The sequence below is a fragment of the Nicotiana sylvestris genome, chromosome 5 (genome assembly GCF_000393655.2).
Source record: "Nicotiana sylvestris chromosome 5, ASM39365v2, whole genome shotgun sequence".
Classification (NCBI taxonomy): domain Eukaryota; kingdom Viridiplantae; phylum Streptophyta; class Magnoliopsida; order Solanales; family Solanaceae; genus Nicotiana; species Nicotiana sylvestris.
Genome location: NC_091061.1, coordinates 402,665 through 424,645, shown reverse-complemented (window position 1 = coordinate 424,645; position 21,981 = coordinate 402,665). Strand labels below are relative to the sequence as shown.

Here is a 21,981-nt window from a genome sequence, read left to right as displayed (position 1 = left end):
GTATTAATTAATTTATATAGGCAACAATACAAATATTTAGATAAATATTGAGTGAGCACCCACATGTAAATTTATTTTTCCTCTTCTTTTGAAGTTTTTATCGGCGAGCACCCATAACTTTAAAATCCTGGATCCGCCACCAATTTCTACAAAATAGTTAAAATGCATGCAAGTTGGTCGAATACTATCGTTCACAATTAAATAAAAAAAGAGAGAAAAGAAGAGGAGGACTTCCTATTAACACTAACCGTTACGTTAAGACCATTTATTTTGATTAAATACTAGGATTAATATGGGAAGTTATTTCAGCTTATGTTCTTTTCTTTTGGGTGAGCTAGCTTAGAACATTGTTAAAATGAATCCCCACGTTACGTTGCTTGCAAAATTCTTAGCATCTTCTCCAATCATCTGCCAACCGAATACAATATGGAGGACAATTAGTATTATACCAATTTTAGAGCATGGATGTCAACATTTAATCTTATACCGGCTTTAAAATAAATATATAAAATATTTAATTTTATGAAGAGATCACGAGTTCACATGCCCATAAAACTCCATATAAATCCGCCACTGATGTTCTCAATGTATCTATCTAGAGCAAATTATGCTATATACCCATAAAAGATAAAATATTTACCCGTAAAATATTTACCCGTATCTACCCATGTTCATTTCTATTATATTTTATACCTATGCGACACATTTATTTTACCCGCTCTACTCATTCTTATCTTTGCCATTGCTTAGCATGAAAGTTCAATTCTCAGATTCATATGCACCTCTATTGTATCTTTTAAGTGCACCACATTTTCCTAATATAATTTATACCTTATCATAATAATACTAATTAAAAATAATATAATATAATATTTATTAAATAATATATAATATTATAAAAATATATGAACCTGGAGAGCAAAAAAAGATATTATTATTATTATTTTGAAGATTTATTGTTTGATTCGATGTGGGCCCTATAAAATATTGCTTATAGTATCTTCGAGTAAGCTTCGCAAATCCAAATTTTTATGTGTATTTGAATATCCACCATTTTTGGGCTTGAAGCTCAATTTTATTTTTGAAGCTTTTTTGTTTGATTCAAAGTGGGTGCTGTTAAATATTGCTTATAGTACCTTCTGGAAGTTCATACTGAAATTTGATAGCATTTGGAGTTGATTTGAGGTGATTAAGATCAAAATTTTCAGCTGAAAATTGAAGAAGAACACACAACTACCCAATAGTATACCACTACGGTATACAATATATTGTAGGAGTATATAGCTATACTGCAACAGTATACTATTATAGTTTACAATATACTATAGGTATATTATAATAATCGAAGAAGAACACAGTTACCTAACAGTATACCGCTATAGTATACAATATACTATAGGAGTATATAGTATACTGCAACAATATATTATTAAAGTATATAATATATTGTTATAGTATACTATAATAATATGCAATATATTGTAACAGTATGTTGTAACAGTATACAATATACTGCAATAGTATACTTATTACCGTAAATTCACTTGCCTTTTCCTTTTTAATTTGCTTTAAGCTTTTACCCAACGTGAGGGGCAAATTGAAAATGCAAAAAAAAAAATTAAAAAAAATTATAGTATGCTATATAACGTAACGTTATACTCTTACAATTAGACCCTTTTAAAATTTTTTGAAATTTTTATTGACAGTTGATATTATTTTAGTTTAATAATTGAATTAAATTTTTTTTAACTCTTGCGTACAATTGTATACCTCGTTGGTATAACTATATACTATACTGATATCATATGTTAATTTATATTTTTTAATTGTATTAGCTACATTTAATTGATACACAATTTGATTTTTCTTTAGTAATAGTATATATAAAAAAAGAATAATAAAAAATAGTGAAACAGTAAATGAAATTAGATTATGAAGAGAAAAGGAATATAAATAGAAGAAGTTAAATGAAATTAGAAAGGGAAAAAAGAAAAAAATAAGAAGAAAACGAGAAAAAAAGAAAAGGAAAAAAGAAAAGAAGCATAGACATAAAAAAGAATTGGAGAATAAAGAAAAAATTCCTCACAAAAATTACTATGGGTAGGAAATGTAATTAGTTTATGAGTAAAAAAACAAATGGATAGACAAGGGTAAATAATTTTATTTTTTGGGATAACTGTGTCATTCTCCCCTCCACTGAAAAGTTAATGTATCTAGGCCACAAAGCAACCAAACATGTCATCAAAAGTTCCTCTAATTATACATTTCTTGGCTAAAATATGTTGCTAAAAAAATCAGCTAGCGTATATAATATATAAGGAAAGAAAGAAGTATGCTTTTAAAAATACAAGAGAAACATTCACATATGATATAATTAATATTCTGTTGACCAACTAATTAAACCCATATCATAGTACGTAAAACCTAACTATTTTCTTTACCAATTTCAAAAATTAGGACAACCACATTTTACCTCGTATAACCAAATGCAAAACCAATACTAGAAGCACAAAAACCACCAACAATAGACCAGCGTACCACTATAAAGATCGTGGTAACATAGGAGCTTGAGTAGCTATAATTTTATGCTTACTTAGTTAATCTGTATATTAAATTTAGAAAAGCTTCCAAGTTATTTTTTTTGGTCAAAGTACCTTTAACTTGGGTTCTTTCGAGTAAAATTTTTTATTATGATCGATCGATAACATAAAGAGTTAGTAAATCTTACGATTTGAGTAAATCGACTAGAAAAACTAGTTTGGTTCCATAATTGAGGTGTAGGTTCGATTTTTCTTAAATACCACTAGGGATCCTTTAATGATATTGTTAATTATGTGGGTTTAAAAGTGATGAGAATTCTCCATCTATAGGGAATATTTGAGATTTTAAAAAGTTGTAAGGTTCTATTTCAACATTTTAAAGAATAAGAGGACCTATTTGCATTTAATACGGCTCTGCTTCGACGCTGTAAAGAAAAGGATAGTGCTTTAGGGTTTAGCGTATTATTACAGAAAGAACAAAGATGGGAGGGAAAGGGAAAAAGAGAAGAGAGAAGAACTACAGAGCAGCACATGGAGGCACCACTAGGCTCCCTCCCCCACCCACTCCCTCCTCCCTTGATGCTCTTCCCTCTAAGCTCCGTCAAATCATGGCCTTTTCAGGTACACAATACAGTACATTCCATTGTATCTATGTTATTGCTCGTGAAGTTTTTCTAATACATGTATTTGGTGGAAATTAATAGTTTTTTTTAGTTTCTAATATTTAATTCGAAATGGGTTTTTCATATTTATGATTTTAGGTGCAGGGAAAGCTTCATCCAATAATGCAGATAGGAAGAAAGGAGATGGTGGCGGCAGTACTAATGGGAAGGTAAAGTTTGGATCTTTAAGCTTGGGCTCCTCATATTACTTGTCTTCATGGAGATAAATGTTGTACTGTAATTTGGTTGTACAAGTTGGTTTTAATGCTGAGTTTGGAGTTATTTTAGTCTTTTAATTGTAGGCAGTGTTATCTTCAGAGAATCCATAATTTGCCTTAAAAAGACAATCTTGCAAGCAGAGGTTGACCTAGGATTTGAAGGTCGTGGGTGCACTTTTGGATGCAGCCAAAATCTGCTTGGTGCCCGCTACTAATATATCACTATTTTCTAAAGACATATATATATATATATATATATACACACACACATGGATTTTTTGCTGAACTTCACGGGTGCCGGTGACCCATCTCGGTATAGCATCGGTCCGCCTCTGCTTGCAAGTGTAGTTTATTAACATCAATATGCTCGGAAGATTCAGAACTGTTCAGTGATAGGTTTAATAGATTTATGATCAGCTCAAGCATGCAGTCAAGATTCAAAGCATCATGTTCACTCAAGCCCAAGTTAAGTCAAGGCTCGGTCCCTAGCAATTTTGTTTATTCTCTTGCTCTCCTAGTTATTCTGTCTCCAACACTTGTCTTCGTCTATGAGCTAAAGAGCTAAAGAATGCGAGATGGAAAAATAAAAAAGGGTGCTACTTAGTAGCTATAACATGGAAGAGCTTAATATTTACCAAAGCATAGCCAAGTGCATTTGTTTAGATTTTTTTCTGAACAAAATATAACAACAACAACAACCCAGTAATAATCCCACTAATGGGGTCTGGGGAGGGTAGAGTGTACGCAGGCCTTACCCCTACCCCTGAGGGTAGAGAGGCTGTTTTCGGGAGTTTCTGAACAAATACAATCTTTATTTATTTCTGAAATAATCAATTGGATGCTATCATACATTTGTTTAAGATTCGTACTTACCATACATCTTGTTTGGGGGGCCTTTTCTTATTACATCAAAGAATAATTAAATTTATCATCCATACATCTAGATATTTGGTAGACTGTCTGGCTCGAAAGAAACAACAGAATTTTTGAAGGAAAAAAGAGAAACATACACAACCTTAAACAGAGATGTATTTTTCTGTTAGCTTTGTGGTGCAATCTAGTTAAACATGATTTAGAAGGAATGCTAGACACAATAGAGGGATTGAGCAACCTGTGCCTGATGCACTGGCTTAGTGCAGAAATTCATATAATCTCTAGTTACTTATCAAAAAAAAATAAAATAATCAAAACAAATTCAATCTCAACTTATCAAAAAAATAAAAATAAAAGGTATACTTGAAGTGTCAAGTATTTGCTGTTAGTCTCCATTTTGGCCAATGCTAATGCTCATCTGTATGCTAAGTTTGTCGCACATTTCCAATGCGAGTGATCTTTCATTGTCTCTTGTCCCATTTATGGTCTTTCGTCATTATCAATTTGCATATGCGCTCTTTCTTGTCTCGAATAACATAAATGTTCTAGTGAATCATTAGTAAAAGAAACTCCTGAATTCTCTCAGTTTGTTCTTCTAAGACCGTCACTGTTTTTTCTGGCATTTCCCCCCCCCCCCCCATGCAAATGTGCTACTTGTGTTACATTAGGTGTTGAAAATTTGGACTTTTATGTGTCCCTGAACAGAGACTACATTCAGAAGATCGAGATCAAGCTAAAAATGCGGGTAACAAAAGGAAAGATGATGAAAGCAATTTGAGTGGTGTCGGGGATAACGCACATCAGAAGCGAAATAAAAAGAGAAAAAGGAAGGAAGTGAAGGACCTTCGGTTTGAAACGGCTGAACTGGGTGTTACTAGTTCAAAGAGAAAGGAGCGAAAGAAACAGTAAGAACTAATGCCTCAGTGAAAGATCTCTCTTTTACTTTCCTGCCTTAATGATAGTGGCATTTACTTGAGATAAACTTTTCTATTATAACAAAGGTGAGCTGAAGTAGAGGCAGAGCTATTTTTTATTGTTAGTAGAGGCAGAGTCATTGATTTACGTCATCTTAAATATATATGCTGCATATCTTGTTAGCAGAACAACTAAACCAACTCTATTTCATGAGGGGAGAGGGGTATCCATTTTAACCTGGGGTATCGAGGGAGTCAAATCTGTAACTTCATGGTTATGCAGTAAGGTGGTTAATCATGCTAAGGCTGCACATTATTCTATGACAAGTTTGACTCTAGCTCAGATTCAGTATTTCATTAATTGAATTTAGCAGCTAATCTTTTTAGCACCTTTACCTGTTTTCTCTAGTTTAATACTTTAATATATTACTTGCTTGTTTCTTCGTTGTTTTCGATGGTTACTAAGATGCAGCTGAGTTTCTCCAGACAATAACAATTTCCCCCCAAATAACTTACTACTCCTTATTGAGGGCCATCGGACTGGGTAAAACCTGAATTAACCGTGGTGCACTTGCGGGAAACTCCTTGCCGAGGGCCTGTGCACCCCCGGGATTAGTCGGGGCTCATAGAGACTCGGACACCCGGTGCAAATCAAAAAAAAAAAAAGACAATAACAATTTCCCCCCAAATAACTTACTACTCCTTAAGACATAACAATTAGTTGAGCATTGTTTTACTGTTTGTTTATGCTGGCATAATGTATTCCGTTGAATTTCACATTTTATTAGCAATTTGAATTTGGGCCAATGAAGCAACATTCATTTGTAAGCAAAGGAAAAAGGATCCACCCAGAATAGCCTGTTTTCCCTGTAGCAAATGTAATAAGGATTTCGCATATACAAACATTTTGTGATGACATATTTTCATTTTTCACTTTTTTTTTGTGTGTGTGTGTGTTTGTGGGGGGGGGGGGTGTTTGGTTGTTACTGAATTGTTTATATTTGGATCTGTGCAGGCGTTTAGAAGCAAGAAAGAAGAAACATAAGAATGCCAATATGGATGAAAATGTGGATTTCCCTGGCCGTGAAGAAATAAAATTTGGTGAAGTTGTTGAAGCTCCACCCAAGTTGGTTGTTCCAAAGGTACAGTTGGATGATTTTATTTTGTATTATATACACCCGCATTGACATCTGAAGTCCTAAACTGTGCCTATGCTTATGGCATTGACCTTGGTATATACTGCAATTCATATGGTAAAACTTGTTTTCTGCTTATGAAGGCATTCAAGAATGCACAAGATGCTTCAAAAGAAAGACTTCGATTGCAAGCAGTTGAGGCCTACAGGCAGCGGAAAGGATGGTCATCAAGACCGGGGATTCAGCTTCCTCAACCAATCACAGAGTCTCCACTGGTATAGTTATCCCACAAACAAGGTTTTATTTATCTCCTCTGGACATCAAATGTGAGATTGCCGGATGGATACTTGATACCATACAAACGCTCTACATTGTGCACCATATAATATCCAAAGAGTCGAAAGGAAGGACATACTTTGTCACAGAAAAGATTAAAAGGAAAAAAACTGGAAAGGAAGTGGAACGGCTGTTTGAATCATACAGTAGAGGAAACTTTCTTGTAGTTTAGTAGCACTTATGTTGAATGAATGTAAAGGGATGTACTATAGATGCTAATTTACTTTAATCAGTTTAGCATCTGCATGCGTTTATATTAACCCACTTTTAAGCTGGCGTATATTTATTTTGATCTTTTCTTTTGTATTTTTATATGGGTTCCTTTTACTGGATCCAAGAATATTTGGTGGTTGTCGCAGACATCTTCGTTTCGAGAAATTTTGCTTAATGGTGAACAAAAAATAAAAATGAACTAAAGCAGCAAGGAGTACGGAGATAGGTGAAACCAGAGAGGAAAATGTTGAGTTTCTTTAGTTTTGCATTTTGTCAAATATGTTGTTTCAGTTTGCTTGCAATGCATAGGCTACAGGGGTCTTATTTGAGCTGAGAATCTACTAACAGAAGACAAAGTGGATGAGGTTTTGATTGACAACAACAACGACCCAATGAAATCTCACTAGTAGGATCCGGGGAGGGTAGTGTGTACGCAGATTTTACCCCCGAGGGGGTAGAGAGGTTGTTTTTGATAGACCCTTGGCTCAAGAAGACGAAAATGAGGTTTTGAATGAATTTCAAATATTTAAAGGAGGGTTTCTTGAAAAGGTTGGCCCTCATATGCAGCTGCTTATGCACTATATACTGGCCAAGAAGTGGTGAAGTTTCCTCATCAACTGTGTTTGCCTTAACTATGTCAAAACTGATACTAAATGCAAGCATCTTGAGAAAAATATGCGCATATAATTTGAGGTGGACAAAAAGGGAAAGGCAAATCATAATCGACCCTACACTTGGAATGTCCCAATGTGCCTTCTCCGATGTTTCCTTCCTCATCATGCTAGTGGTCCCAAAGATCCGTATAGTTATATACCGGGTAGGGCAGCCCAGTGCATTAAGCTGCTGCTATGCGCAGCGTCCAGGGAAAAGCTGTACCACAAGGATCTATTGTACGCAGTCTTACCCTGCATTTATGAAAGAGACTGTCTTCAAGCATATTATTGAGAAAGTTAAAGCAAAATTTGAACTCAAAGAAATAATTTTTTTTAAAAGAATCAACTAATTTATGTTTTAGAGTCCTTAATGTAGTGTACTTTTATCGATCCATAAAATTAAAGAATTTCTAACGTATTCTCTTTCATATCTTGATGTTGCTCTCAACTCTTATATCGTTTCTAGATGTTATTGATGTCATGTATGATTGACAAGCAAATTGAGTAATTTAATACACCAATACAAGAAATAAATTTGGAGTCAACACAAAGCTTATTCAAACACTCTTAAATAAATTGTCATTCCTAAAACATTACTTTCGAACAAACGTGTCATAAGGAAGCAAAATGAAACCAAATACTCCAACTGTCTCGTATTATGGGTCATATTTCTCTTTTACACGCCCCTTAAGAAATATTAATTAGGAAAGAGATCTGGCTATTCGATCCTTATTTATGTCTTAAAATGTAATCTTTCTTTATTAAGTATTTATTTTATTTATGTGTTTGTCACACCTACTTTTTGCGCGCCCCACCCCGAAGGGTTAAATGCGCGAGGGAGTTTTTCCAATTTAAGTGACAATATTCGAAATGGGATTATTTATTTAATTCAGAGTTGCCACTTGGGAAAGGTTTGGCTTTTAGTGTCCCAAGTCACCGGTTTATCTTGAATCCCAAATCGAGGAAATTTTCGACTTTTCCAAATGAAGTCTGCGAAGAAATTCTAAGTAAGGAATTCTGTTGACCCGAGGGTATGTGTTAGGCACCCTCGAATCCCGTGGTTCTAGCACGGTCGCTTAAATTGCTATAATGGCTAAATATCTGATTTAAATACATGTTGTAACTTAGTGCTTTTATTAAGTTTAAATCGCTTTATTATTATCGTTTTTATTTTTTATAGGATTGCAACGTCGTGAAAATGCATCTCGAACCACGTCACAATCAATGCACCCGTGGTCGTCGACACATTTAGACTCCGTTGAGATTTGGATTTGGGTCACATCAATGTGCACCCGAATTTAAGAATGTAATTTAATTAAGTCGCACCCAGAGCAACTAACGTATTGTTATTTTGGGAAGGCCGTAAAATTCGCTAAACGGCCTGTCCCGAATTCTAAGTATTTTAGTATATACATTTAGAGGGCCCCGCAGCTTGTTCATTTTTGTTAGTCGAGGCTCGTCTCAATTTTATTTAAAGGATAAACCTATAGTGACTACATTTTTCTATTACGTTTGTCTCTAAAAATAAAAGGAAGAGAATACCAAATTTACTTGTTTAAACAACTACATACTAAATCTTTAATATGTTTGCCGAATCCGAATTTTGTTTTATTACGTGATTGGTTGTTTATGAGAGTTACCTCATGACTTGTCTTCAACGAGTGAATACGCTTGTTAATTGGCTAAGGGAGATGGCAAACAAACTAATAACATGTACTAAACTTACATTAAACGACCTTCAAATTTGAATTTTAAAACTAGCTTATTTGGGCTTTGATTAATGGAATCGACTGTTTATTAGGAAAACTACTACTAATTGAACTCAAAATGCCTATTAGTTTTCCTCAAAAGTCATCGTATTATTTCGAAACAGTGAATCTATATCGAAACCCATATCGAACCTATATAGGAACAAGTAATCTAACAAGAGGGTTGGCATACATGACCACCCTGTTAACGTAACACCACATGAGAATTAGCTTGGGGTACATTTATCTTGAAATCAAATGGGACCAAATATAACAGATTTGACAGTTCAGAGGTCTAGACAAAAATACATACAGATGCTTGCCATGATTCTATGTTATACTGTCATAACTAAATCGAAACCTAATGGTTATACACATTGAAAATACGTCTGATCTAACAAACAATACTATCTAATATGTCAATCAGGATGTGTTTAATTCATACAGAGCAATTGCAGTTGGAACTAACTTAAACAAATACAGGCCAACTACCATTCAACCTATTTTGAACACAAGTATTGTGAAGTAAACAAACGTTCATTTCTTTATTTCTGCTTCAAACTTCAAACTTTTAACAAACATGGTTTCGAAAGTGTGTACCTGGAAGTGCTTACAGAAGAAGAAGAGAAGTCAGTAGAGTAACAATGGCAATAGAAACAGCAGCAGTAACAACTGGTAACAGCAGAACAAGCTTGAACGCAAGAATGGCAACTACAGCCGATAGGAAAGGTAGCCAAATGACAGCAGCACACAATGGAGTAGAATCAGAACTCCAGGCAGACCAAAACCAATGATAAACCAATGAAAACACTCAACCAAATAGACTCAATTGGAACTTCAAAGAATCAAAATTGATTGAAAAGGCTGAAAACAAATGAAGCCCAAACAACAATAGGAAGAAACAGTTTATGATTTTTCTGTCTGTTTTTCTCTCTTGTGTGTGTCTGTATATATCTAACAATCAAATCTCCAGAAATCTGAGTTCAGTCTAAAAATCTGTCTGCCTTTTTCTTTTTCAAAATTCAGTCCTCAAAATCAATCTCAGTCCCCTTACTAATGGAAGTTCTTTTTCCTTTTATAGCCTAACATCAGGCTATCTACAGCCTAGTAAAACACATCAGAAACCTTCTCTTTCTTGCTGTTTTTCCATTCAACATTTTAAAATATGAAACATTCCCATGAGATTCCTGACAGCCCTTTTAATTGGCTTATTAAACTAAAAGCAGACATGGGCAGCAGGAATATAACCTGACAGCACATGCTGTCAAGTTATTCTTCATCTTAACAAAGGCCTTTATGCACATGTTGTGCACAAGTGCACATGCCCCCCAATTCAGACTGCAGTTATAGACCAAGACCCTTAAATTTCTGATTCAAGTACAACAACTATAAGTAGTTAAACTCAATTCCTAATTTGATTTAAGTAGGATTTCAACAGAAAACCCAATCAAATTATTATCATTCAAAGCTTTGAACTTATTGACGATGTGTATCGACTCGACTATACTAATTACAACATATACAATCGAAAGCCATGATCAGAACTCTAACAGTATCAACCTACAATTCAAATTGTACTGACTAAGCAAAAGTTGTACTGGTGAAATCAATTAATCAGTCAATTTCAAAGTTCAATTGATTGCACAGCTCATACACATATACACATTATCAGTGAATAGAAGACAGACTCGATCAAACACAGAGGTGGACAACAACAGTTGATAAAATTTAAAAGACACAAATTAAACAAAACATTTGGCCATACGAACAGACCTTTAACAACACATGTACTGAATCGAGGAAAGAAAAACACACCTACCTTAAAGTCCTTGAAAAAAAATCAGAAAACCAGCTCGTGTTTGAAATGAACCTTCTTGGGGTTGAGCGGACTTTAATCGAAGTGTTCTCAAGTGAGAACACTTCGATTAAGGTCCAATAGACCCTAATCACTTTAGCTCAAACGGACACAGACCAGGCTTGGGGTTTCTGGGGTTCATAGATGGTAGATTTGGGATTTGGGTTTCCATGGTTAGATTCGGACCAAACCAAGCATGGTTTGGTCACGAGGGAGGTTCGGGGACTGTCTGGTGTGAAGCTGGGGTACATCGGTGTAAGTCGAGGTTCTGCTCGAATCTTCAAATGAAGATTCGAGACGATGGGGGGAGGTTCGAGATCAATGGTTTGCAGATCTATGTTCAGGGTGTCAAGGTGGTCCTAGGGTGTTAAGGTGGGGGTCACCGGCGTCCATGCCGCCGGGTTTTTGGTGAGGGGAAAGGGGGGCGGCTCTAGGGTTCCGGGGTTGGGTCTGTTGGAAGGGATGAGGACGAAGGAGGGGTATTTGGATATGGGGTGGGGTACGGGTGGAAAGCTTATATATGGGGTGGATGGCCTGATCTCAGCCGTTAGATCAATCGAGATCAACGGCCTGGATCTGGAGGTTTAAGTGAAACGATGTCGTTTGCTTTCATAATGGGGTGGATCAGGCTGGGTTTCATTGGGTCGGGTCTGATAACGGGTAAAGGGGATGGAACGAGGGCTGTTAGATCAGTCCGACTTGAACGGCTGAGATTAGACGGCCTTATACGGCGTCGTTTGGGTAAAAGATTGGTCTGATCTGGGCCGTTCCCCTGAATCAATCAACGGCTCAAAAGGATGACGCCCATACGGCGTCGTTTGGGGCATCTCGCAGAAAGCCTGGTTGGACTGGGTCATTTGTATGAGTTTGGGCCTGATTTCATTTGAAATTATGGCCCAAATCCAATGTTTTCCTTCTTACAACTTAAAAAATAAAATTCCTAATAAAATCATACCAATATTAATTAATACTCAAAACAACAATTATCACTCACATTGACATTTAATTAAAATAAAATCACTTAATGACAAAAAAAAATAGAATAAAAGACGCATATTTTTTACGATTTTCCTTTAAAAACCAATTACGGTTCAACTACACACGACACATTTTTGTATTTTGTTTTCAATAAAAGATGGGCAAAAATCACAAACAATTAACAAAGTACCGCGTAAAAATCCAAAATTGTATAGCAAGACCATTTGCTATTATTTTTATTTCTTTTGGAGTGATTGTCGCGTAAACAAAAATCACGTGCTCACAGTGTTATCTCTACATATTCAAGAATAATTATTACTTATTAAGGGTAAAAAGGAAAAACTATTTTAAACTTCTAAAATGACAAATAATTTGAGACAATTATCTTTAGTAACCACTACTTCTGTTAATATTAGTGGGAGTACTATTTTTTTATGAGATTTTTTCATACCTATATACTATTGAAAACTTTATTACCCTAAATGTTAATGTCAAAATTTGTATCCTACTTCTTTTAATATATCGACGGTAGAGCCAATAAATTCACAAATGACTTTTACGCATTGTAAACGATATTTTTTTTTATTACATGAATGATAAAAAAAAAATTAAAGAGGATCGCCGGCCAAATATATATATTCCACCTTAAAAGGCTCCCAATCCATTATTAGTGTCTTCGATTAAGAGATTTAATTACGCCCTTTACCTTTTTTTTTTCTCTTCTTCACTAGATCACCAAAAATACTAACAACTGCATCACTAAATTCAGACAATAAGGTCATTCCCATCCCTTGCATAGACATGATGAGGTTTTTCTTCGATAACGAAAACCAGATCGACAGGAATAATACCAGGTTCCTGATTTCCCTTTTAGGAAAAGTTACCTTGGTCCCCTTCTTCCACTCAGGCTTTATGTCGATGGTCAATATCTCCGCAGCTTCCTGCAATAGAAGAACAATATACATATCACAACAAAGTAACTAACACTGATGAACATCCTATGAAATTACAGAATGTATCATCAAAAATTCATCACATAACGTCTCTATTAGATCCAAAAAAATACAATATCCATGAAACTACAAATATAACGACAAGATTCATACACACATCTCATGTCCAAAAGCAGAGGATGGTGAATCACAGAACTTATGTTCCAACAGGGGAAGTTCATTTCTCTATGGAGTGACATCATTACTCTACATAGTACACACGAAGAATTTTTATATAGCTACAATATCATACAATTTAAATATAAATTTTATACAAAAATTATACAATATGTCTTTTGTATATTTTGTATCTGATTTATACATAGTAAAAACAAATTTCATACAACTAATTATACATTATACAACTTATCTACAACTTTCACACATTATTTCTACCCAGTTAAATACAACTACAATAACATACAACTTAAATACAAATTTTATACAAAAATTATACAAAAATTATACAATATGTCTTTTGTATATTTTGTATCTGATTTATATATAGTAAAAACAAATTTCATACAACTAATTATATATTATACAACTTATCTACAATTTTCATACATTATTTCTACTCAGTTATATACAACTATAATATCATACAACTTAAATATAATTTTTAGACAATAATGTTCAACTTTCATACAATAATTAAATAATGAAAGAAAAATATATAAACAACAGAATACAGTTTTTCTACAAATTTTTCTACAATTTTGCTACAATTTCGTAAATATAATGTATATTATGTCTTTTTTTTTTCGAGTTTCAATATGAAATTCATGCAAAATAAAGTCTAATCTTCACCAAAACCTCTCAAAGTTGAGATATAAACTCCAAACCATATTCCCAATTGTTTGCAACAACACCCAATCCAAACAAATAATGATTTTTGAAAACCCAAATTCGAATTCAAAGCTTCAAAGCTTTTTAATTGCTGTCAATGGTGGAATTGTTGCTCTCTTATTAGGGGATTGAGAGATTGAGAGAGACGTAGAGAGAATTCCCAATTCTTTGCAATAACATCTAATTCAAACAAATAATATTTTTTGAAAATCCAAATTCGAATTCAAAGTTTCAAAACTTTTTAATGGTTGTCAATAGTTGAATCATGGGTGAGTGCAAGATACGTGGGAGGGGGGGTGAGATGTGGAGAGAGAAACGTGTGGAAGATATGTTAGAGTAATTTTGAGATACTAATTATTATCATTAATTCCCTTAAAATGTACATAAATGGTGATTGGATATATAAAATGTAATTATAGTAAAACTTGAGGGTAATATAGTTTCGTAAGAATGTAAAAATTCCATTATCTCAAATTTCTGGTCCAACAATTTACAAACCTCCTCCAATTAGATCTTCTAAATACGTGTATCTGAACAACTGCCGCAGTAAGATGATGATTTGGCATCACACGATTGGCCACTTGTTGAAGAAAGCACGTAGCAGATCGGACTTTTTTCAGTTGGACTGTGCAGATCTTGGCAGCTTATGTCTTTGTATCAGATCTCCACTCAAAATGCTATAAATTCCAAAACCCCCTATCATCAAAGTTGTGAAAGCAGTTCAGATCTGTCCGAGAAGGAACGGTTTAGTGAGGTAAGCCAATGCTGTTCTTCTTCATACATTGAACCTTATTAGTCTTAACTGTACCATCCTCATTTTGGAATGCCATGTGTATATTGATGGCCTCTCTTGCACGTCTCTTCTTCTTTTTCTTTCGTCGGTGCAAAATTTGCACTTTCAGTAACACGAAAATACCACTTGTATCTATATGTCTACCTTTTCTATGACATAATCTCGTGCATATCCAGAGACCCATTTGGTTTTTTGAATAATTGCAGTGGCAAAGTTGACATTTTTGATGTTTGAATGCAGTGAGAGAGAGAGAGAGAGTTGCTGAGAATTTTTAGATTAAAATGGCTGCAAGGAAGCCTGGTTTAATTGCTCTCTTTGATGTCGATGGAACTCTTACAGCACCTCGCAAGGTATGATCTTTTTTCCTTTTTAAAGTAAATTTACTTAGTGATCTTTATCCAACCCAGCAATGCTACTGAGTTTCTTGCGCATCTGCCTGTATAATTGGTTGCTTGTATTTGTTGGTTATAGTTTGATCATTTTCTACTAATATAGATCTAATACCTGCCCCTCTTGAGTCTTGACTTGAACCTATAACCTATGGTTGGTGGTGGAAATGCTGAACCACTAGAGAAAAAGCCTCACTCTTGAAACTCTTTTCAACACTTCATTTCTTGCTTGCCTCCTAATTATTTTTTTAAAATCTAGTCACTTGTTCAGAAGGGAGCCTTGGCGTAACTGTTAAAGTTGCTGCCATGTGACCAGGAGGTCACGGGTTCGAGACGTGGAAACAGCCTCATGCAGAAATGCAGGGTAAGGTTGCGTATGATAGACCCTTGTGGTCCGGCCCTTCCCCGGACCCGCGCATAGCGGGATCTTAGTGCACCGGGCTGCCCTCTAGTCACTTGTTCTCATTCTTCCTCTCTTTTGTTCCACTCTTTTTCATAAATTTACTTGTAATGACTTTTACTCATCTTTGTACTGCTTACTGACTCTTCTTCGGAATTCTTACCTCAAAATTTCAGGAAGTTACTCCAGAAATGTTGAAATTTATGAAGGAACTTAGAAAGGTGGATGATCCTTTTCTAAACTCCTTTCTCCTCCCTTTTTTCTCTCTTTAATTTCTTTTTCCTTCCTACTTAACTGTTTGTCTTCCTGCAGGTGGTTACTGTCGGAGTTGTTGGGGGTTCTGACCTGGTTAAGATATCAGAACAGCTTGGCAAGACAGGTCAGCTTAACTAGCTTTTATATGTATTAAACGTGGAGTCGTTATGATCAAAAGTTTAGGACATGAAAATTTGTGCGAAGGGTTGTGATCGAGGTGCCAAATGAGCTTATTGTAGCTCATGTTTGTAGCTCAGTATCTAAGATTCATCTTAGTATTAGAGCAAGAGCAGAACTATGGTTTCATTCGCCAAAGAGCACTTAACTGAGTCTTGATTTAAAAAAGGTCTTATACGAAAAGTTTTCAGTAAAATTCAGTTTAGTGCTCTTTTTCGAAGTAAAGACCTTTCAATTAGCGTGTGTAAGTAGTCTTATGGTAATAGCTCCATGTATGCCGATAAACTCTATGTTTTCCCAGTGTTCCTTTTCGAAATCAAGACCTTTCTACTGGCGTGTATAAGTAGTCCTATGTTTATAGCTCCCTGAATGCCGATGAAATGTATGTTTTGGTAATTTTAATGCTAAATGTTCCCTGAGGTCAGGCGTATCCATATGGAGCAGATATGATTATCGCGAGAACTATCGCCAGAAAGGAAGAAGAAAGAAACTTCCAATGACAAGAAAGAACACAAAATAGTTTTTACGTGATCACTCTCATTGTTTTACTTTATCTATCCTTATCTTGAAGTAATAAATTATAAACATTGATGTCCGGTGAACCAAAAGAAAGTCTATGGTCATCAATAATGTCGATCAATGATCATCAATGTGGAAAAAACAAAAACATAAAAAAGAAGTCTATCAATGATCTCCTATGATTCTATTGCGATTCTGTCCATTTATGTGGTCCCAACAGCCAAAAGAAGACAAATCTTTTAGCCACTTAATTCACGTGGGCCACAGTTCTTCCAGTCACACAAAACTGAACTTTACTCCTGAAGCTTGGTTGTTGGTCGTAATGGGAGTGTCATAAATTGTAAAGACCCCTGCCTTTGTGCTCTTTTTCTTCCCCCTTGGCAAATGTTTTTTTTGTTTAACTCCCTCTAGCCCAAAAACGTTACTGGCATTGCTTTTTTACTCGTTCCAATTTGCATAGATAAAAGTCTTTTCTTGTATTCACGCTGAATATTATACAAATTTGAAAAGTAATATGAAGCCCGCTTAGCCTCAGAGAAATCTCAAACCTAGCAAGGCATAACAGTAACCTCGACTTTTGGAGAATTTCTCTGTAAAATGCTTTTACTACTTATCTCAACTTTACTGTTATGCTACTTGTTCAAGCAATCTCTGACAATTGAAATGTCGAAGGAGGGAGTATATTTTTCCTTCAAATGTTTTATAGAATCATCTGTAATAGAGCTTGTCTGACTGATTTAGCTGGAGGTTAGAAACTTCTCAATATGTGGCTATTAACCAATCTTCTAATATTTGTGATGCAGTTACAACGGATTATGATTATTGTTTCTCTGAAAATGGCCTTGTAGCACATAAGGATGGCAAGCTTATTGGCACACAGGTACTGGAAAGATTTGACAACTTTTCTCTGTAATTTTACTCGTGAGGTGCAAGTTTGTTTTGTCACGAAACGAGATATTTAGATGCTGTCTTTATCCTCAAACTTAAACCAACATCTTTGTTGCCAAACATAAGCACCTTGTACCAAGATAGAGCTTTTTAAGATATGCAATAAATGCACATTTTCTATTGTCTAAACATGCTATAGTTAGGTCCTAAGCTCGTAATTCAAATTTAGTGATGATTTACATGGAAATGGAACTTCTCTTACTCACAACCATTTGACTAGAAAATAGTCTCATGATATATGGAACAACTTGGAGAGTTTTTTCTCTGTTTTCAACTTTAAAGTGCATCTCTTCTTTCGTTCTCCTTAGTTGCTAATTAGCAGGGTGATTTCTTTTGAAATGACATGATTCCCTGTATGCAGAGCTTGAAGTCATTTCTTGGAGACGAGAAGCTCAAGGTTAGTCACTGCACTTTTCCTATAATGAGGAAATGCTTTACTTTTTAAGAAGCCCAACGAGGGGAATATACCCAACCAAGTGCAGTTCGAGAAAGGCTTTGCGATCCTTTTGATTATTTGTTGATAAGATAACTTAAGAAAAAGGATCTCGTTGAATCAATAAATTAGTTTGAATGTATACCTCCTACGAATAAGATAAAGCTTCTATGAGTCAATATATGATAGTTAATGGAAGTTTGATAACTAAATTATTGTACAGATTCAAGGTTAATTATTTTATTTCAGTAATTACTTCAAGACCTATTATACTAGAGTGGCATTTTTCGAATGTGTTTCTCCGTACGTGCGTCTGTTTTAACAATTCTTGTGTGAAATTGGCTTGGTATTATTTATTTAAATTTTCTGGTAACAAAACAAAAGGTTTTCTATGACACGAGGAATTGTAACCTTAACAAAGAAATTTGTCCATTAAAAGCCAAGAAAAGAATCGGTTCAAAATATTTTTTGCTTCCCTTCTTCAATAATTGGCAAAAACTTATGATAGAACACATCCAAGAAAGGGTAACAGGTGCTTGTAAATTTCAATATTTCGCTGATAGTCCTTTTTCCCCATAATTAGAAATGTTCAATGAAGAGTTATTTGTGTATGTTTGTTGCATACAGTTGGGTGAGGATTCATGTAATCATGTTCATAGCTTAGGCTCACTCAACTGAATTAGAAATGAGCTTATATGTGGACGGCGAAGACATATCTTGATTGGATGCAAATGATGTGCAGGAATTTATTAACTTTACCCTCCATTACATTGCTGACTTGGACATTCCAATAAAGAGGTGAGCATATGAAAGGTCATAAAAAATGAAAGGTTGAATTGTGTGCTTCTTTGTGGCAAACTTCTTAATTATTCTCCTTTGCAGAGGAACATTCATTGAGTTCAGAAGTGGCATGCTAAATGTCTCACCTATAGGGAGGAATTGTAGTCAGGAAGAAAGGGATGAATTTGAGAAGTATGACAAGGTAGACACAACTGCTCTAATACCACATATATGTGTCGGAGTAACGTACCACTGGCAGATTCTTTCCCTATAAATTAAAGACTTAATGATCTATATTCAGGTACACAAGATACGTCAAACAATGGTATCTGTGCTCAGAGAAAAGTTTGCACACCTTAACCTCACCTTCTCCATTGGAGGCCAAATTAGTTTTGATGTGAGCAACTTTAAGCCTGTGCTTGTGCTCATTGATCCTATAATGTTAAAAGTGTATTCTTTACAGATGATTTTGTAATCTTGCTCATGACAGGTTTTTCCTCAAGGATGGGACAAGACTTATTGTTTGAGATACCTTGAAGAATTTAATGAAATTCACTTTTTTGGTGACAAGACATACAAGGTCAGTCTTTAGTTACTGATGTGCGTGAAGCTTTCTCTTCATGGTTGAGCTGAAGTAAGAATCCTGCTTTTTACTCTAACAGGGAGGAAATGACCATGAGATCTACGAGTCCGAGAGAACTGCGGGCCACACAGGTTTGCATAAAACCTCATTCTTCTGATGTTTGAATAATTATTCGCCTGCATAATTACCCGAAGAATCATATCACCAGTTATTTGTTTGTTTCTTTCACTTTTTTCCAGTTACTAGCCCAGAGGACACAGTAAAGCAGTGTTCTGATCTATTCCTCGGCAAGGATAATGGAAGTTCTTGAGCTTGCTGCAGTTTTCAAATACACGATTGTATGCTTGTAACCTATGCACGACAGAAATGAATAATTCCAATAATTCTTGTATTACTTTTACCATAAAAATTATAATATGAATGTAGTACTTTTTGTTTACATTCAATTCAAAAATATGTTCGATGACTTTCTTTTGGAGGCAAGATACCACAATATTTTTTTCGTTGAGGAATGTGGTTGATCTCAGCGATCTCTATTGACAGACAAGTAATTCCATCGGTCCTAGGTTTTATCTTCATCCTTGTGGTGCATTCAATTGAAGAACCATTGTTGCTCCCAAATGCACATGCAAGTATTTTTGGTCGTACAAGTAGGGGAAAAAGAAGCTGTCACAAGCTATTAGTCTATCACAGTGATAATGCACCCATTCCACTATAGGTCTTGGATTCTGATTTAGAACAACCTTTCTGTTCTGAGACCTTCATAGAGAACCATTAGGGGGTTATGATCTACTCGATTCTAAGAACCGAAGCTAGGTGCCTCCTCTATAACTTAGTATTATCTCTATCCACCAACTGTCTGGGCAGAATCTGATATTCTGATTCAAGTGTACCTGTAAGCTGTAACATAATATTCTATGAAGTTTGCATCTTCCTTCACAGATATTTATGTCAAGGTGAAAGACAGGCTTATGTTCCCTTCCTCCACACTTAGTGATAGGGGCGTATACAAGAATTTTTATAAGTGGTGTCGAAATTTATACAAGAAATAGCCTTAGTGTTGAATGCCAAAACTCCCACATCGGTGGAAGACCAAATTGGTAGGGATTTTTTCCCTATAGAAGGAGGTCTAATGTTTAGGATTTTAACACACCTCTCATTTGCCTTCTTATCTTCTCAAGGCATTTATATCTTCTCTCTTTAGTATTATTTCACTTGTATTTTTGGAGTGAAATAAAATATTGGTTGTGTCCGAGGAGTAGGCAAAATTGGCCGAACCTCGTAAATTTTGGTGTTCCTTTTATTGTTGTTTTATTGTCTTATTTATTATTTGATGGCTGTCATAATTTTTGGTATAATAGTTGTGACTTATTCACACTATATACATTTGGCTTCCGCAACAATTGGTATCAGAGCCAAGGTACTGTCTAAGTATGCTCTGTGGTTGCAGCATAGTCTGATCTTCCACATCAGAAAAGATTTATCTTGGTAACTGAGTCAAGGTTCTGTCTGAGTATGCTCTGTGGTTGCAGCTTAGTCTGATCTTCCACACCAGAAAGGAAATAATCTTGATTTGTGTCGTCAGCTATTAAATAATATTTGTGTCAAAGATGGGAGACAATAAACAAGAAGAATCTACATCAAGTGTCAACAATACGTCATCATTGGCATCTTCGCTTATGACAAGAATTGTGTCAAATGCGAAATTTGCGGTAGAAATATTTGACGGGTCCGGACATTTTGGGATGTGGCAAGGCGAGGTTCTAGATGTCCTTTTTCAACAAGGGCTAGATCTGGCCATTGAAGAAAAGAAACCAGATGTTATTGGAGAAGAAGATTGGAAGATTCTCAACCGTGTTGCTTGCGGTACCATTCGATCCTACCTTGCTAGAGAGCAGAAATATCCATACACAAAGGAAACTTCTGCAAGTAAATTATGGAAAGCACTGGAGGATAAATTTTTGAAGAAAAACAGTCAAAATAAATTGTACATGAAGAAGAGACTGTTTCACTTCACCTATGTTCCTGGTACCACGATGAATGAACATATCACCAGTTTCAATAAGTTGGTCACAGATTTGCAAAATATGGATACAACTTATGATGATGGTGACTTGGCCTTGATGTTGTTGGCGTCACTTCCTGATGAGTACGAGCACCTTGAAACTACTCTACTCCATGGAAATGACGAAGTTTCTCTTAGAGAAGTTTGTTCGGCTTTGTACAGCTATGAACAAAGAAAGCGAGAAAAACAGAAGGGCGGAGAAGGAGAAGCACTATTTGTGAGGGGTCGTCCTCAAAATCAAACGAGGACAAAGAAGGGAAGATCCAAGTCAAGATCCAGACCCAGCAAAGATGAATGTGCCTTTTGTCGAGAAAAAGGGCACTGGAAGAAAGACTGTCCGAAGTTGAAGAATAAGGCCAAACATAACAATGGAAAGGCCATTATGGATTCAAATGTAGCTGATTGTGATGATTCAGACTTCTCATTAGTTACAACAGAGTCATCAACATCATCAGACATATGGTTGATGGACTCGGCTTGTAGCTATCATATGTGTCCCAACAGGGACTGGTTCGTGGAATTTCAAGAAGGAGAATATGGAGTCATCCACACAGCGGATAACAGCCCTCTTACCTCATATGGCATTGGTTCAATACGATTAAGGAACCATGATGGAATGATCAGAACATTGATAGATGTTCGATATGTACCGGATTTGAAGAAGAATCTCAT

The 21,981-nt window shown here is 35.4% G+C and overlaps 2 protein-coding genes across 3 annotated transcripts; both read left to right on the top strand.

Annotated features, from left to right (window-relative positions):
- The first annotated feature begins 3,000 nt into the window (after nt 1-3,000).
- LOC104235635 (uncharacterized) lies at nt 3,001-6,971 on the top strand. Its single transcript, XM_009789444.2, has 5 exons — nt 3,001-3,161; nt 3,302-3,372; nt 4,999-5,198; nt 6,223-6,349; nt 6,487-6,971. Exons 1-5 carry the CDS (start codon nt 3,023-3,025, stop codon nt 6,622-6,624), a joined length of 675 nt encoding a protein of 224 aa, XP_009787746.1. The 5' UTR covers nt 3,001-3,022; the 3' UTR covers nt 6,625-6,971.
- A 7,462-nt stretch (nt 6,972-14,433) lies between these two features.
- Nucleotides 14,434-19,710, top strand: LOC104235636 (phosphomannomutase). 2 transcript variants are annotated; one of them, XM_070174147.1, is made up of 12 exons: nt 14,434-14,711; nt 15,001-15,110; nt 15,726-15,770; nt 15,862-15,928; nt 17,304-17,380; nt 17,810-17,845; nt 18,624-18,679; nt 18,764-18,863; nt 18,963-19,058; nt 19,152-19,241; nt 19,324-19,375; nt 19,484-19,710. In XM_070174147.1, the coding sequence occupies exons 2-12, from the start codon at nt 15,042-15,044 to the stop codon at nt 19,552-19,554; spliced, it is 759 nt and encodes a 252-aa protein (XP_070030248.1). In that variant the 5' UTR covers nt 14,434-14,711; nt 15,001-15,041; the 3' UTR covers nt 19,555-19,710. The 2 variants fall into 2 exon arrangements, with proteins under 2 accessions (XP_070030248.1, XP_009787747.1); XM_009789445.2 differs by having other exon boundaries at nt 14,601-14,721.
- Nucleotides 19,711-21,981: the final 2,271 nt, after the last annotated feature.

Excerpts from the sequence above, each read along its gene's own strand:
- LOC104235635 (XM_009789444.2), top strand. The coding sequence starts at position 3,023 with ATGGGAGGGAAAGGGAAAAAGAGAAGAGAGAAGAACTACAGAGCAGCA. Across the intron at positions 3,162-3,301 it reads TCAAATCATGGCCTTTTCAG|GTGCAGGGAAAGCTTCATCC; the intron begins GTACACAATACA and ends TTATGATTTTAG. Across the intron at positions 5,199-6,222 it reads AGAAAGGAGCGAAAGAAACA|GCGTTTAGAAGCAAGAAAGA; the intron begins GTAAGAACTAAT and ends GGATCTGTGCAG.
- LOC104235636 (XM_070174147.1), top strand. The coding sequence starts at position 15,042 with ATGGCTGCAAGGAAGCCTGGTTTAATTGCTCTCTTTGATGTCGATGGA. Across the intron at positions 17,846-18,623 it reads TTGGAGACGAGAAGCTCAAG|GAATTTATTAACTTTACCCT; the intron begins GTTAGTCACTGC and ends AATGATGTGCAG. Across the intron at positions 18,680-18,763 it reads TTGGACATTCCAATAAAGAG|AGGAACATTCATTGAGTTCA; the intron begins GTGAGCATATGA and ends TCTCCTTTGCAG.